This window comes from Periophthalmus magnuspinnatus, chromosome 12 (assembly GCF_009829125.3).
Source record: "Periophthalmus magnuspinnatus isolate fPerMag1 chromosome 12, fPerMag1.2.pri, whole genome shotgun sequence".
In the NCBI taxonomy this organism is placed as follows: Eukaryota; Metazoa; Chordata; class Actinopteri; order Gobiiformes; family Gobiidae; genus Periophthalmus; species Periophthalmus magnuspinnatus.
In genome coordinates this window covers 10832750-10851437 of record NC_047137.1, presented here as the reverse complement: position 1 = coordinate 10851437, position 18688 = coordinate 10832750, and the positions used below count along the sequence as shown (strand labels likewise).

At 38.4% G+C, this 18688-nt stretch overlaps 1 protein-coding gene across 3 annotated transcripts in view; it reads right to left on the bottom strand.

Moving 5' to 3' along the window:
- vav2 (vav 2 guanine nucleotide exchange factor) overlaps nucleotides 1–18688 on the bottom strand; it is a 354595-nt gene that overhangs the window by 73957 nt on the left and 261950 nt on the right. For all 3 annotated transcript variants that reach the window (XM_055225679.1, XM_033976209.2, XM_055225680.1), the window contains exon 4: nucleotides 15534–15602. In XM_055225679.1, coding sequence (XP_055081654.1) covers nucleotides 15534–15602 — 69 coding nt within the window. The remainder of the gene's footprint in view (nucleotides 1–15533; nucleotides 15603–18688) is intronic.

Sequence of the window (18688 nt, the reverse complement as noted above, 5' to 3'; positions counted from 1 at the left end):
GTTTAGTTGATTAATCGGTGGATGGTGTTTTAGTAGACCAAAACGTGCAATAGTCGATAAATCGTTTTACTTAGATTCCAAAATTTGGTTTTCACTTTTTACTTCCATGGAATCATGCAGGTAATGTGGTGCCACCTCCAGATAGTTAGATACTGCAGGTTTACTCACACATGATTATATGGAACAAAACAAAACTTCTGTTTGTTTTCAAGGAGGGAACAACTTTAGCACATGATGTTTTAGTGCTGTCATCCTGCAAATGTCCTTGAGTCTGAACACTTAGCACAACCAAGGAGAGTTTTGGAGAAGTCACAGGAGCCAAAAATATGGATTTAGCCTGCTGAATTTGGAATGTTATCCAGATCTCATTCTAGGACAGACCCAAACCAAAACAAAGAAAACAACAGAAGTCGTCATTCAGTGTTATGTCTTCGTATATCTCGGTATACTTGGGTATACCTTGGTTTGTCTTAGTATATCTTGGTATATCTTGGTGTGTCTTGGTATATCTTGGTTTGTCTTGGTATATCTTGGTATATCTTGGTGTGTCTTAGTATATCTTGGTATCTCTTGTTATATCTTGGCATATCTCAGTATGTATTGGTATGTCTTGGAATGTCTTGGTATGTCGTATCACCACTTGTCCTCACTGTATGGCTGGTCACTATGTTTGTCTGTCTTGCATTAAATAAATAAATACATTTTTAAAAATAGAAGAAATCGTAGTTGATTGGACATAACTAAAAACACACTCTCCTTCCTGTAAGCCACTAGGAAGGAGTGTGTTAGCTTCAATGTACTGTAGTTAGCTCCTCCCTTTAGACAGATATTTAAAGCCCCTGTAGATGAGCAGCAAAACGTCTTCACTCTTACAACTTTTTGTCCAGTTGACAGATTTAACTTTTAGCTTTTACTAAAGATCAGACCTGGACGAATGAGGGATTACACAGATAAAGCCCCTATACTCATTTTTTTTCCATTTATTTGAGCAAGTATATATTATATAAGGTCAAAATAAGTCAGCTGTGTACTGTCTGCATCTAAGTTATTGTCCGAGAATCAGCAAGTGCACGTTAGCATTGAGTTGCGAGTTGTCAAAAATGTCTAGAAACTCATTGCGGTGAATAATTACAATGCATAAGGTAAGTTAGGAAAAACAATTGGACAGTTTCAAATGAACTTGTTCTGTTTTTCACGTTTTTAAGACAATTTTCTTTTGCGGATATTATTATTCTTACAATATCCTCCCTCTGTGCCAAAGCATATCCCTCACTATCCCGTGTCAGACTTCGCGTGGGTAGCAGTTTGGAGTTTTAATTGCGTTCGCGGGTCGATTATGCAGAAAGCTGGTGGACTACAGAGGCGCGTGTGGGCGGAGGGGACCGTCCCAGATCAGAATGAGCCCTCCGCTGAGACGTAGAGAGGAGTTGGAGACAGCAGATGTTCACTAGAGCAATTTAGAATCAACTCCAGAGGGTGTAATGTAGGACAGTGAGCGAGGAGGAACATAGTCTGGGTAGTTTCGAAGACAATGGACTAGTTGGCTCATCTTTAGAGATGAGATTTAGAAATAAAAATTATCTGCCAGATGAAAAGCCTGGACACAGTTGTAACAGTGTAATATGAAATTCCTGGAGGGCTTTTAAACAGTTTAGGCACTTACGCTGTGTTGTTTCCTGTAATATAATGTATGTATGAGTAGATTTGCTTTGGGCCTATACTTTAGAAATACATGTACTTTAGAGATACTCAGGTGCAGTGAATAAGAGGAATAAGAGAAGGTTTGTAGTATAAATAGAAAAAAAATAGTAATAGATACTTTGGGATGCGTATAAGAGTGCAAAAATTATCTCTAAATGGTATAAAGCACATGTGTCAAACTCAAGGCCTGAGGGCAAAATGTGGTCCTTCGCATCATCTTATGTGGCCCTCAACAAGGTAAATTAAAGGTATGATAGTCTTAAAATGTCATTTTATCAGGAGATACACAGTTACACAACCATTCTTTTACATCTAGGCAAATACATATGCAATATTTGTAACTTGAATAAGTAATAAATACAGAAACAGTTAATTAAAAAGTAAAAAAAAAATACTTAGATTTATTTTACATCTGGCCCTTTGAGAGCAGCCATTTTGCTGATGTGGCCCTTGGTGAAAATGTGTTTGACAGCCCTGGTATAAAGGTTTAGGGGTCAATAGAAACAATACGTCGTTATACATTAGGGAAAAATGGGCCAAAGAAATTAAAGAAGAAATAAGCGATGATAACTGGTACAAAAGTTGTCAAAATCAGATAACCAACTAATTCAACAAATTGGAGAATATTCTGCTGGAAGAACATAATCAGATTTTTCATCACGCCAAAAATCAAAAAAGCGTCACTATCTATGGATCAACCATGGACAATGTGTCACAATTTTGGGATACTTAGGGCAAAGAAATGAGGAAAATATTTGGCTACAAACTACCAAGAACATGCATAACGATGTATTTTGTGCAAACCACTGACGCACACTTCCCAAAAAGGGACTGTTATTTAATCAAGATATTATTGGCAGCATCAAAAAAAGCCATTAAAACGCAAATGGCATAAGGAAGACCCCCCTACGCTTGACAACTGGAAGGACATTGTGGAAGAAATTCGAGTTATGGAGAGGCTCACATATATTCTAAGGTTACAGAAAGAAAAATATCAAGAACACTGGGAAAAATGGATACTGTATTTAAAAGACAGCTGACAGATTCACCGTTTTATTGTTATGTTGTTTTTTTTAAACAATAAAATATAAGCTAAAAAAACCAAACAATATAAAGACCTATATATTTGCACTTTTATCGTATCGGCTATCGGTCTTAAATCTCCAGCAGAGGCAGATCTTTTGTTTGGGTCGACCTACTGCCTATGCATAAGGGTCTATTTGAACACAACTGCAAAAACGCTTGTAGGGAATTTAATATACAAAATTTGAGGAAAACAAATGCTACATATGGGCTCAAAAATATCGGCAGAGCTAATCAGCCATCGGTTTCTTTGGATTCTAAACAATCATTATCAGCATTAGCCATGAAAAAAACCCATATCGGTCGATCTCTAATTAAAAACAACTGAGCACTTATTAAGCTGAGTAACGGAGGGGGTGAAATTATCAGTTCAGAGAAAATGAAAAAAAGCGGTTCATGGATTAAGACATGGCGGAAAAGGAAAGACACTGGCGGACATTTTGTTTTTGAAGTTGAACGAGACGAACTAAACATGGAAGACTGTAGATACGTGTGAGAATGAAACAAAACATAACAGTTAAAAGGTAAAAAAGAGATAACCGTGGAAAATATAGGCCTCAACGATGCACTGGGCACGTCTTTGTGTCCTGGGACGTATGATTCCTTTGCCTCAAATGTTCTACAGTATGACATTATACTTATTTATCTTGCCACAATTTAACAGCTGGCTCACCCCTCCACAGAGCTGACCAGTAAGTTTAATTTTGAACTGTAGAACATTTTAGGTAAAGTATTAACAACAATTATACAGTGCACCTTAAAGGAACAGTATGTAACCTTCTGGAGGTGGCACGTCAGCTGCATGATTCCATGGAAAAACAGTAAAAAAAATATATTTAAAACCATACTTTGGAACATTCTCCATGGAAACAGTCAAATTTTATGAAGTACTGTGAAAGATTACAGCAGAGACCCTCCTCCAGACCGAATAAGAGACAGGTTTGTGGAGATGCAAGCCCACTCACAGTAAGGACACGTGTTTTTCAGCGCAATAAAACCAACTAAGATGAAAAATCAAACAAACAAGTCTTTTTTTTGGCTTTAATGAGCATTGTGCACTTAAATTGAATTCAGTTAACCAGCATAGACCCTATGAATCACCTGAGTTCTGATTTCAAGACAGACGATCATAGCTGTATAAATGCTCCATATGATGATCTTACAGGTTCAGACCCCTGTTGCCTCAGAAGTTGTATTGATACCTATCCTTCATTATCTCCCGGAAGTATTATTCCAACAGCTCCCCTCCTCCATGTCTGAATCGTTACATCCTCCACTCCTCCGCTCTCCCTTTCCTAATTGCTCCTGCCTTTAATTAAGTTCTTCTCTGCAGTTTCACCGTCAATACACAACGATTGTACAGTCAAAGTCAAGGGAATACTTTGCGTCGATGGCCTCCGCACTTGACCTGAGTATAGGAAAACAATTAGGAGCAGGTTAAAGCTATAGGAGGAGGGACAATACAGGATCTATAGGCTTCAAGGTGGAGTGGTTCTCAGAGGAAAAACACTGATTAAAGGTGGAACTCATAATGGGAAGTAGTGTCGACAGGAAAGGTCCTTGTGTGTGAATAAATAATGGAAGTAAGGTATACAGAGGTACCAATTTTCTGACCTGTGTTGCCAGATATGAAGTAAACGTGTGAATTAAATATATGTTCTACTATTAACAAGGACTTTCTCTGATCTGATTGGTCACTACGTAAACCCCAGCACCTTCAGCCAATCATGAATCAGTGCTAGTCCAGCCATTGTCATGTTTCCTTGGAGAGGAGCAGGTGGCAGATCCCCTCACTAGAAAAGTTCTTTAATGCATCTTTGAATGAACTATAAAGTTAAACTTGACTTCAATTGGGAAAAACATTAAACGAATATTGAAGCTATCCTGCCTTATAATATGGCACCACTATGTATTGACATCTTGCCTTAAACGTCTTATCCAAAGTTCTACCTCCAGGTTGTTCACAGTTTAACAATCAGCTCCATAGCACCTTACAAGTAAATAATGGGCCACTCCATTTTCCACATATTGGCTTTCCTCGTCCTGGCTCCCGAGGGACTACTGGAGCAAAGTAAACCGTGACAGAGTGACACGGGTGCTAGTGACGGGGCGGGAATTGGAATAAAAACCTATGAGAGGATTGGGAATTTTTAAGGGTGTAAGTGACACTGGTTACCATGATTGAGTTTTAAAATAAATGAAAAACTATGAGGAGCTCTACGGACGAAATATTAAAAAAGAAAAAAATCACAAAATTGTTGAGTTGTTGATGCTACCAGGGTTCTATAACTTCTATAAGGTCGCTTGAGACTTATTTTTGCAAGCATTTTCATGGTAGATGCTAACTTAAAGGTGCATTCATTTATATATTTATTTATATATTTATTTATTATTTATTTAATTATTATATTTATTTATTTATTATGTATTTAATTATTATTATTTTTTATTATTTATTTATATGTATATGTTTTTTTTATTCATTATTTTTATTTATTTATTTCTTTAGCCCCAATCCAGACATTTACAGGCACATTTTTTACACTTTCCAGATGGATTGCCCTAATATCTGAACATTGGGAAAAAAAACAAAACCAAAACATCTTATTCATTTTCATCACAATCGCCTATTTTGTTTTTTTTAAGAGGGAATAGGTCAGCAGTCACGCCTCTTCTGAAGTCCGCTGTTGTTCCGGAAATTTCCCATTGATTTTTCCCATAGACTTTCCAAAAGAGCAAAGGGATCCCACATCGTAAATCCTTGCAAACGTTTATTTATTCAGAGCAATATTTCAGCCGTGTGCCTTCTTCAAGCAAATGCCACAGCCTTTTCAAAATAAAGGCACAACGGAGAATAATCAGCTCTTTGGTAACTAATGACCATGGCACATAAATTGCTTTCAATCTAAGAAAAAAAAAAAGAAAAAATCTCTGCTAAATGTAAGGCCTGTTAATGATAATTACTATAACAACTGAGATTTTTGCAATTTTTAAGTAAGATTTGAGCTGTAGAGAGTGGAATAAATCACTTCTATGGCTAATTATTGGTTCATTCTGCTATTTGTTAGTGAAGGGACTTTCGGCTCCTTTGTGGGATCCGAATCTTTTGTATCCGTTCCCTTCAAAGAACCGTTCAAAAGACTGGCTCTTTTACTATTTATTTATGTGACAGAAGCCAATGTGAGAACTCATTTTATCGACAAACTAATCACAGAGAGACACGACCAAGGCTCAGATGTGTTTAAAATGGTTCAAACCGAGAGCAGGAGTGAGTTTACCCTTTGGAATTATGCAAAATCTAAATAAAATGTTGCACTGTGTAAAAAAAACAAACAAAAAAACCTGTTAAGACACCAAATATGATGATTTTTATGCCCAAAGCTCTTACTCATGTTGCCTGTTCTGCTTCTGTGTCGATTCTTATGTTGGTTTAGTGTTAATCAAGATAAAAATGCATAAAAATTGTGAAAGAAAAAAAGATTCAGCTCGACTCATTCACGAACATCACATCATTACTATTTCTTTGTTGCACCTCAGACTTTTCATTGATACTGTTTATTTAAAAATGTGTTTACTGGAATTGTCCTGGTTTATTTTAATTGTGTCAGAGGCATATTATCGCTTAACTCAATATTTCTCTGTAGCGATATATCGTATTTCATAGTGTGTTATGACAGGACAACTAAATGTTTTAATAGCATCCTGGTTTATACAATTTCATAAACAGATTTGAAATAAAATGATCACTTTTGGAGCTTTCAAACTTTTAATATATATATTTTTTTCATAAATTAATGGAAAAATGTGCAGAAAAAGAACCAAGAGGTGGGCGGTCACTGTTGAGCTCCTTTATCACACGGTTAAAACGATAAATGATCCATCCATTGATTTTCTTTCTTCTTATCCAGGACCGGGTCACAGGGGCAGCACTTTAAAGCAGGGACTCCCAGACTTCCCTCACCCCAGACACGTCCTTCAGCTCCTCCAGTGGGACCCCGAGGCGTTCCCAGGCCAGAGACATCGTCCTTCCTGCGTGTCCTGGGGCCTCCTCCCGGTGGGACATGCCCGAAACCCCACCCCAGAGATGTGTCCAGGAGGCAACCTAAACAGATGCCCGAGCCAACTCAACTGACTCCTCTCAATGCATAGGAGCAGCGACTCCACTCCGAGCTCCTCCCGTGTGACTGAGCTCCTCAACCCATTTCGCTCGTTTATATCCGTATCTCGTCCTATCGGTGAGGGTAGGAACGTAGATTGACCGGTAAATCGAGAGCTTTGCCTTTTTCGACTCAGCTCCTTCTTCGCCACAACTAAATAAAATAAATGATAACGTTTTAAAAGCCAAGGGACCAAAGAAAAACCCAATAGGTATCATATTTTTATTCTACCTCTCTATAAAGTCAGCGTAATGTCATTTCCCCTTCGGTCTCTCCGGCTTATGTCTCTATCACACTCGGATACAGTCTCCTGGCTCCCACTGGCAACATGGCTCCATTTCATGCTTTGTCACTTCCTGGATGGAGAGGTTTTAGCGGTTAGCAGTGCCGGAGGCTAAGCTAACGTAGAGATTTGATTTTCTTTTAGCCCAGGAAGGAGAAGGACCATACTCTAGTGCGCTAAAGCAGAGCAGCTCAATTAGCAGGAGGCGGAGGTTAGCATACTGCCTCTGTACTGTTGAAATATAGATAAGGTCTGCAGAGTGCACGGGGAATACGGAGACTAAAGAATGAAGGATCGTATTAGGAACGTGGTGTTTGAGTTACAAATTGGCCGTAGCATTAGCAGCGAGTAACATGTAAGTACACTCAGCTTAATTTAAATACGGAAAGTAAATTGTACATGCACGGAGTAATTAACAGACTTTAATTATGTGCTTTTTTTAACAGTCTAGTAATTAAACCTGCAAATACTAAACCTTACAATGAAAAATAACAAAAAATAAATCACGTTGTTGCCAAAATCGTCCTATTTTCTGAATCAAAAGCCTTGAATTTTGGACTACGAAAATATTTTTTGAAAATATTGTGTTACAAAGTGGGATTTTATGTGGTCTATGCTCTTACAGTTATTTTTTTAAGAGAGTAAAATCAGAACTGAACCTGCGTTGCCAGAGCCTTGACCTGCAGATAGAGGACAGACACGTACAAGTTTTTCTCATTCTAAGTATTGCTGGTTTTCAGATTCTAGGAAGTGATGATGTTATACTTCCAAATGGGGCAAGAGACAGTTTTTTTATTGATTACATTGTACTTTTTGTCAAAATATCGAAAACGTAAAGTCACAAATGTTGAACCTGATCATTTCTATTGTGACTGGCTCTTAAATCCTGCATCTACTAAATATTATTGGCCTTTAAAATATTGTGATGGCATCTAAACCCCAGAAATACAGACCAAGTGTCATGTGAAAGCTCAGAACCTCCAGAATTCACTCACTGAGCTACAGAGGCTGCACTAGCACTGATTCATGATTGTCTGCAGGTGCTGGGGTTTAGGTAGTGACGGATCAGATCAGAGCGAGTCCTTTTAGGTTTAAAACAACTGGATTTCTGCATCGAACCTGGCAACCCAAGACGAATATGAGGCTCACTCTGCTTTCTAATTAAATAAACTGAAAATTGTAACAGAAATAAATGGAAAATCATGTCCAATGTTTTTGTACTTAAGAATAAATCAGCATTATAAAAGGAATATTTGATTTGAACATGTTTATTTTGCATGTGGGGACGCAGATTGACATTTTAAATCAAACAATTCCTATAAATGATACTGTTTTTTACAAATGAACGAGCAATTTGACCAGTAAAAAAGGTGGACAAGACGGTAGGATTTAACCAAGTATTTAAACTAACATTTGTCGTCTACCGCAGCTGATTTTGTTGTACGCGTTCCACTTTAAGGTTAATACAATCTCACACTGTGACCTGGTTAATCTGTTTAAACTGTGTGACATTAAGATAGATCAAGTCTAATTGGAATGGTCTTTTCTTTTGCCCACCTCCTCGCTCTCTGAACACCTCAGCCCCAAATCCATTTTTATAGATTTTTGTCGACAGCACTGGGGCCACATCGTTTTTCATAGACTAGATTTTTCCACAATATTTGAATTTAACATGGTTGGTGTTCAGGATACTTTGAAAAGTGCAGACGGGTGGGATTTAAAGCTACTATATTATACGCAATTGACTCTTTGAGCTTTGAGCCCTGTTAGAATGTTGCTACTTCCTCAAAATGCTCTGTTCCACCTTGTGATGTCATGAAGTGGGAGTTTTCAAGTTAACAGCTACAGTTTACCTTTTGTTCAGCAGAAATTGGCAATTCTTGGGCTGAAATTATCCAAATGATTCTAGTGAAGGTGTGTGGAGTTTTAAAACATCGTGGAGCACTTCCTGTCTTACCTCATGACATCACAAGGTGGAACGGAGTGTTTTCGGTTTGCGAGAGGAACTCAGTTTAACTCACCCAAATATGCAGCGTTTGTGCGTTAAACATGAGCGAATGAAACAAAACACAACTCCAGGTCTGTTTTTGATGAGGAAACAACATTAAAACAGATCAAATTTGTGTAAAATTGTGTAATATGCACCCTTTAAAAAAAATAATAAATGTGTCAAATTTAGGGGATATATTTCAAGTGTGGCATACGAAATCATGCAGTAACAACGAGAAGAGTAGAGTACAGTGCAACGGAATGCAGTTTTAGCATCTAACCAGTACGCAATCAAGCAAGTACTAGATCAAAATGTACATATAACTGAATATTATGTGTTCAGTATTATATATTACCAGTACACAAGGGTATTTTATAAGTAATGCGTTTTTGGCTTGTTATCTCAATTATCATGCTACTTCTGTTTCTAATTTTATTCAAATACTATGCTATTACTGTGAAGCTGTGAACTGTGAAGTACTGATGGGTGGATCAATACCGAAATAAACATTTTGTATTGATTTATATTAAAACGTATCAGTTCTTCAATAATCAATTTTCATAATCCAAAATTAGATCAGTTTAAAGGTCCATAATGTAATGTTTCTGGAGTAGAGTTCACCACCTGACAGTTTCCATGGAGATGTTATTGTTTTGCTAGGAGAGTTCCACAATATGGGATTAAACTTGTATATCGTCATGGAGACAAGTACGTGACACCAACATGCCAAGTTACAAATGAAATCGATGGGAAGTGAACTGCATGTTTTTCAATAAGCAATCAAATACCTGTAACTGAACAAACGCAATATTATGTTTAACACCTTAACCACCGTGGAATATTCCGAGCATCTCCACGGAGACAAACCAACGGTAACTCCTTTATCAGTGAAGTTACACGGTGGAGCTTTAAGCAGAGGATCAAATAAGGATCAAATCAAATCCACTGACTACAAGGTCAAATTATTTATACATTTATCGATTTCACAATATAGGCTCTGTGCACATAACATGCTAGCTAGCTCACTGCACCTCAAAGCTAACAGTCACTTTTATGATATTGTAAAACTAAAATTAAGCAACTTATTAAAATTCAGATCAATTAAAATAAAGATTACCCAGTTATGTTTAAAACAGTATCAGTATGTGGTGTCGTTTATATGTTTATTATGCCTCAAAATTAGCATTAGCATTGAGACACAAACATCTCTCTTTCTGCGTCCTCTGCTGAAGTATTCATTTTATTTGTGTAGTTTTTAACATGTTGTCAGTGATATCCACCCGCAGCTCCCTGTCCTCCGCCTGATCTTTAAATATTTATTCATAGGGATAAAATTGGACAGGAAGTAGAGATGCTAACAGTGATGTAACAGGCGCCGTTGTGCACAGAGCCAATTTGGCCAAGTACTGGGTATCGCATCAATATATAATGTTGTGTAATACGACCCACAAATCAATCTAACTATTCAAACAAACACAGACATTTCTATATTTACAGTGTCTCACAACCCACAAATTACCCCACTTAACAAACTTGACTTTTTCTTTCCTCATTTCCTCCATCTATAAGCTCGATTACAATTTTCCGCGTGCAAACTTGTGCAGTTCAGTCATGCACGCGGGCTAAATCATGCGTACATCAATATTTCAGGCTAATTAATAAGTCTTTGAGTGGGGTTATTGCTAGCGTAGCCCATGTGCTAAGTGTGTCCGCGCGCATTAGCACTAGCCACGCTGACGGATCTATTATATGTCCGCTCACTGATGGAGCCATGTCCAGCGCTAAAGGTCAAGAGGCGCTACATGATTTATTCAACATGACCCAGACTTCTGCTCCTACAGGTCAGGCATGGTACTGCGAATTTTTAAATATACACTTATTACAGAAAAAAAAGTAGAAATTGGATTCAGGGGTTAACTTTGAAGGGGAAATTGGTTGGAGAAAGGATATATATTGTGCAAAATCATCCAGATAACTATAAATGCATTCAACATTTGTTATGTATTGGACATGGGGACATTTATTGTATTTTACTGCTAATATTAATGATGAACTGTTAGTCTTATAATGTAATTGTAATGAAATGTGTGTGATTTAATGTGTGTTACCTGACCAGTGACTGCAAATAGAAAGTAGCAGTTGCTAAATCTTATACAAATCATCTTTTCTTTTGTAAGATGAACGAATTTGTACATGGTCCCTGACAAATAAAGAATAAAGAAAGATTTGAAGTTTACGCATATTTGAGCAATCAGAGTGGAAATGTGTGAAAATGAAACAAAACACAAATCTAGGTATGTTTTTAGTAAGGAAACAACATTATGTCTCCTGCTTTCACGTGTGTAAATCTATGCATCTCCATGGAGACAAGCAGGTGACAAAGTAGTCCATTTTTTAAGCAATAAAAACACCTATTTCTGAATAAATGCAAAATACATTTGTTTTAATGCTGTGCTGTAGAACATTTAAAGGAACTGCATGTAGCTGAAATTGGAAACTCAAATGAGAGACTTATGTGAGGCTGATTCTGCTTTCTGATTGGATAGGACCTTGATGTGCGTATAAATGGTACATCATGTCCTATGGATTTGTAATTAAGAACAATAAATCAAGTAGTTGTTAGTCTGTTTGTCCACTAATCCGAAGGTTGGCGGTTCAAATCTCGCTCTTGCATCATTGGTAGAGCAGGTATTGTGTCCTTATGCAAGAAAGGTGTGCGTTTCTTGATGTAAAGCGAGTTGAGTGCCTTGAATGTGGAAAAGCGCGATATAAAAACGTTAACATTTACCATTTTTCCCCCCATCAGCGTTACAATCATTATCAGTGGGAGCTATAATGGATTTGAACATATTTATCTCGTATTTAGAGACACAAATACGCAAAATCACGTCCATGAAACAAACATGTGGCCAAACCTGCACCAGAAAAGTTACATAATACCTTTAAACCTGCCCACGTCTACCAGCAAAAAAAACAACAAAATCAGTCATTCATCAAATACCCCACAGTGTACATTCAAGTTCGCAGCGCTTTCCCAACGATTCTCAAACCGCGTTGCTATGGATACCGTGCATTTGCTGCCTTCCTGATATTTTACAGTAATTGCCGTGCAGAAGTAATCACGGCTCTGAGGGGGCATATTCTCGCAGCGTCTCACTCGGTTGCGCTTTTTATTTTAAAGAAACAATTCCATATTTCGGAATTTTGTCATTTGAAAATGCAAGAGTATTTGGTCGATGTCTTTTCCAGGGAGCAGTGCAGTTCGGTGCATTGGGTTTAATCCCGTATTAGCCTGGTTGGCATGGTTTTCTGTTTTGCTCTCTCATACCATGTACAAGGCTTCTAATGGGTTGCTAGGTTTCAGAACGTCAGAGAAAGAAAGTTCATGTGAAGTTGTATCGTTCGATATTAAAACTTGAGGTGGAGGACCGATCAGATTTCGAGGGTGGAGTTTGCTGTTTAACTGTCAGTGTGGTACTTTAGCGTACGTCTTGACATGCTAAAACAAGTTGGTACTGTTTGTCCACTGATTTGAAGGTTGGCGGTGCGATTCCAGCTCCCACAGATGAATGCTGAATGCTGTCGTTGTGTCCTTTGGCAAGACACTTAACCCACCTCGCCCCCGGTGTCTGCGTACACTGGTGTATAAACGCATGTGTGAATGGGTGAGTGGTTCTCTTGAAGGTGGGAAAGCTCTATATAAAAATGTGACTATTTACCATTTTACTTCATAAACTGAAGCTTTTCCTGATTCTGAGGAATTTCCCACAGTATGACCTTAAACTATCGATCTAACAATTGTGCAATTCTTGTTAAAATTCCTTGCACTCTAACTCTGAGCAGGCTCTCCTCTCCAAAGCTCTGACCTGTAGCCTGGCCTATAATAATGGATGTGTAATGGCATACTCTCGAACATTTCAAGAAAAGTAATAACATCTCCATGGAGACAAGTAGTTTGCAGACCCCCATCATAAAACTAACATAAAACTAAATGGTCATGGTCACATTTTTATCTAGCGGTTTTATCTATTGGTTAAATGTCTTGAACAAGGACACAACAGCAGCATTCATCTGGGATTCAAACCATTAACCTTCGGATCAAGTGTGCCTTAAAGGTTATGGCTTTATCCAAACGCAAACACATAGTAGTTGTTGAAGATTAATGTAGATTTGTACTCACAATCTGTAACAAAATAAATAGTCAGACTTAGCCTTTTTTTGGTTTATTATCTCTTTGGACACTTCACTCAAAAACCTTGATTTATTGCCAGCCTTGCCCTTCTAAAGTTCATGTTACAAAAGCAAAAAAAAAAATTCTATCAGCTATTAGAATGCCACGGTTATAAATGCCAACAGTTTCATAAATTAGTTCTGTTGCCATAGCGATTAACAACTTAAATGGGAAAACGTCACACACAGCGGAAATCTGAAACCAGCGAAAAACTCATGTCTGTTAATTATCTCCCATTATACATTCTATCCACGCCAATTCATAACCCCGCACTGTATTTTTCAATCCCCCACCCACGCACGCAGACAGCCCATAATAAGTCCGTATGCCACCTCGCTCGCTGCTGCTGCTGTCACCATGGCGACGGGCAGAGTGACAGCGGGCGACGTGCATGTGTAATTAGAGAAGGAGGAAAAGGCAGATCATGGTTCGTGTTTGGAGGTTGTGCGTGGGTAGTGCAGTTTGTTTGTCCTTTTGTGGGCTCATATGCCGTCATTAGGAGACATGTAAATATAGGCAAGACACTGTGAAGACGAGAGCAAAGAGTACGTGAGTTTATACGTGCAGCGTAAATAGGAAGAGCAGAAGAACTGATAACAACAGGTGTATGGTGAAGTGCCAGAACCAGATTTTTTTTCCTTCTTCTCCTTGTCTTTCTTATTATGTGCATTATGAAAGCCTATTGTGTCTATATGTTACGTTCTGCTTTTCTCTTTTCTCTTGGACTAAGGGAGTGTGACTTCACCGATACTGTTCAGCTCCAGCCAAATGAAGCTAGTCAAGGCTAGCCGTTATAGTGTCTAATCTAGAGCTAAATTCCGTACAGTTCTCCGTCACTATATCGCGGTTCACCTTTCGCGGTCGGATTTTTTTAGTGCAATATTGTATTCTTTTTTTACAGCGTATGAAAGTGCTTTGTGTTCTGCGTCCTGATTGGCTAGGGGGCTGTAGACCACTGTTAATCAATCTCCGCCGTGCCGTGTCAGAGTGCGTCAGCTTGACAAATTTACATCAATGTTTGATGGCAGTGTGACTCTGAAGTGCTGTATGTTTGCAAGATTTCTCCCCGACAAAACCCACAATGTCGATGAAACGTTCCGCACCGACAAAGACGCCTATAATACTGAACTTATTTTTTTTTTTAAATCTATGAAGGTTTGAACTTTGAGAGTGTTTAAACAAGAGAGAAATGTGAGAAAATGTTAATGCCTGTCTGAGAAAAGTGTATAAAGTGTGTGGTGAGGGGTTTTACAGCTGCAAAACATATAGAATAATTGTAAAAAATAAAGCTAACTACTTCGCAGATTTCGCCAATTACGGGTTATTTTTAGAACTTAACCCCCACTGTATTTGACCACTGTATTTGAAAATCCAACTGTGAGTATCATAGCAATCAATGAGCCATTCAGAAGCGAGGGTGTTGAAGGTAAGGATCCTTCTCGCCCCCACCTCTGATTTAGCAGGGAGAGGGTGATTAGCAACGCTGTCAATCAAACCTGTTGCTAATGCTAATGGACGTAAGCTTGGAGAAAGAAGGCGTCTGATATTAATGTCCATGTCCTTTATTTACGGACAAAATGGAAAAATAATAAGCATCTTGTAGATCTCGTAAAGTGGGTTAATACAGACTTTTTAAGACCAAAATGACGAGGCTAAGAGCAGCGGTTACAGACAGAGAAAACACTCAGGAATTGCTCCACTTTGTTTTTAAACTGCATACACTTTCACTAGAATAAATTGGGTGATTTCAGCCATGGAAATGCTAGTTTCTACTGAACTAAAGGTAAAAGGTAACTGTTAACTTATAAAGTACCACTGCATGACATCACAAGGTGGAGCAAAGCATTTTAAGCTTTGGAGATGTAGACAGACCAATGGACAAATATATGTGAATGAAAGAAAACATGACTCTGGGTATGTTTTCATGAGGTAACAACATTATAACACGGGTTAAATGGATTCACAAGAGTCCATTTTGTGCAATATAGGACTGTTAAGGTGTCTAAATATTAAAATTGTGTTAAAAATATATTTCTAAAATCATTAGTTGCAGTTCTGATTTCTACTATAAAACTCTTGCACACTTACTCAGCCAGCTCCTCCAGACTGCGATACACATCATCTTCATTCACTGCTGTGTCTTCTGACGGGAAAGGCCTATATCAACAGAAAAACACACACACAAAACAAGTTAGAAATAGAACCAGCACCCAGAAGCCTAAGCGAATGCACCTAGGAACGAGAGCGCTCTTCCCTAGGTGTCACCTCCTGTCACTCCCGCTCCATCACTTCAGGCACTTCTTCCACAGCACCCGTCAAAAAGTAAGGTGTCATTTCGGTTCAGCGCGGAGAGAGCCGACATGAATAAAACAAGGGATTATGAAGCGTGGCCTTGTACGTTCTCAGACGGGGAGAGAGAGAGGGGTGTCAGAAAAGATCATAAACAAAGGAGGTGTTGACAATAGGATTAAAGATACGTTTGTGTACACAGAGGAATGATACGTGTAAAGGAGGGGGGTAATAAGAGTCGTGGACAAAGCTGGGATCAACGCAATACAATGTCGGGGTGTAGGGATTAAAACCCAACACGATCTAATATAAAAACTCAATTTCTTCCATACACATCCCAGAATGGAATCAACTACCAACTGATGTAGTATTAAGCTCGACTTGGGAGACATTTAAAGGGCCCGTATCACGCTGTTTTCTGATCTATGTTATAATGTCGTTTCCTCATCACAAACTTACCCGGAGTTGTGTTTTGTTTCATTCGCACATGTTTAATACAGGAACAGGAAGTGCTCCACTGTTTTTTTTACAATCCATATGCCTTCACTAGAATCATTTGGGTCATTTTAGCTCTGCCAATCTCTACTGAACTAAAGGTAAAAGAGGCTGTTAACTTGAAAATCACAGCGTCATGACATCACAAGGTGAAACAGAGCATTTTGAGCTTTGGAGATGTAGATGTAGATTAATAATAAAGGATGGCGCAAACGTGTGAATGAAACAAAACACAAGTCCAGGTATGTTTTTGATGAGGAAACAATATTTTAACATGGCTCACAACTCAATTTTGTGTAATACAGTGGTCCCTCACTACATCGCGGTCCACCTTTCGCAGATTTTTTATTTTTTTTGTGTGCAATTTTGCCTGCTTTTTTGACAGCGTATGATCATGTTTTGTGTTCTGCGTCCTGATTGGCTAACGGACTGTAGACCATTGTCCATCAGTCTCCTCCGTGCCGTGTCTCCTGTACAGTACAGAATGTGTTCAGACAGATTTACATCAATGTTCAATCGCAGTGTGACTCTGAAGTGCTGTATGTTTGCAAGTTTTCTCCCCGACAAAACCCACAATGTCGATGAAACGTTCTGCACCGACAAATTTCAGAAACGCTTTGGACTTTATAGTGTGGAAACCGCTGGAGCAGAGGCATATGAACATCAAATTTAAAGCGATCATCGAGAAAGGGGGATATAATATGGGAAGGTTTGAACTTTGAGAGAGTTTAAACAAGAGAGAAATGTGAGAAAATACTAATGCCTGTCTGAGAAAAGTGTATAAAGTGTGTGGTGAGGGGTTTTACAGCCTTAAAACATGTATAAAAATTGTAAAAAATAAAGCTGACTACTTCACGGTTTTCGCCTATTGTGGGTTATTTTTAGAACTTAACTCAACTGGCATAACCTTAACATCACGCACTCTAATGGTGAATGAACTGGTTCTGTATTTTATTCCACAAAAGAGAATTTTCATTGTAAACACCAATATTGATATAAAACAGCTTGATAATTAAAATGGGGCCATTGACTTTCTGTTCAAAACTGCAGAACTGATAAGCCCCGCCTCTTCATAATGACGTTTCACTGTAACTAGCAGCGTATTTTTATTAATTCAGAGGCTAAGAGACATTTTTTAACCCTATATGTATCAGTTGAAGTCTGGGTTTGTCAAATAATTAAAAGTAAGTACAGGAATGTGGGCGGGGATAGGGGGCAGGTGAACATAGGAATTTTCCAAGCCTCAAATATAAAACAACACAGAATTACTCAAACGTGCATGAATTAATCAAAATAAGTCTCTGAGTAAGCCAATGATGAGGAAACACTGTTGGGAACATTGTCGATAAAGTTTTAAATTTTGTATAATATCTCGTTTAAACCCAGCACGCCTTATTTCATCATTCGCAACTTCGCTTACACCAGTGAATCATAACGTTATAATTATATTCATACCATAACAGTTTATTCACTGCAGCTGAGTTCAAGAGTGGAGTTCAAATGTTTTTCTGTTGCGTTCAGCTAAATAAATCGGACGTTAGCGGTACACAGCAGCCCGTTTGACCTTGGCTAATGTAGCTACAGAGAGCAATCATTTGTTTTCCCTTTGCCGAAGAGCAAGCTAACCTAAACACACACACGCATTTACACACATAGTCACAAGCTGAGGCAACTTTTAAAAGGCCTGGACCATTTCTTAAAAGATGGAGTGGGAGTAAAGGGCGCATGTGGAGGGACAGGTTCATGAAGGTGAAACTGCAGTAGAATATTCCATTAGTCACCACTGCAAAAAGTCCTCCCTGAGCTAATACATGTGCTTGGTAATGCAAAGAGGTTTTCTAAGCCTTTTACTAGTTGGTTCACTTGGAGCAACCCATTTTATTTAACATTTAGTAAAATAGATCACATGGATTTAGAAGATAAGCTTAGTTCTGGACTCTCCCCTCTGTCCCTTAGCTGAGTGGGCTCTGGTCCTACAGACTTGAACTCTATCTGCAAATGGATGAGCGTTAGTCCTGGACACGTCTGCAGCCTGTCCGTCCATGGGAGTGGATCTCTCTTTCACTGTGGTTCTCCTCAAGGTTTCTCTTTTTTTCCACTGGGTTTTCCCTGAGTCAGGCAGGGGTGTCAAACTCCAATTCACAGTGGGCCAAGATTAAAAACTGAGTTGAATTCATGGGCCAAACTCAACATTTATTGACAAATTGACTGCACCTGATTTGTAATGTTTAACCTTTTCATATGAACTTCAGTCTTGCTTAAACACAAAATCTGAAACAACTCAAGCTTGATATTACAAACATATGAGAAAAAAGAATAAAGATAAATTAAATGAATTATGTTTCTCTCTGTAGCCTTTCAACTTCCTTTAAAAGTAAATCTTTTTGCACATTTGATATGATCTCACAGGCCAAATATAATTACACCGCAGACCAGATTTGGGCCCCAAGCCTGATTTT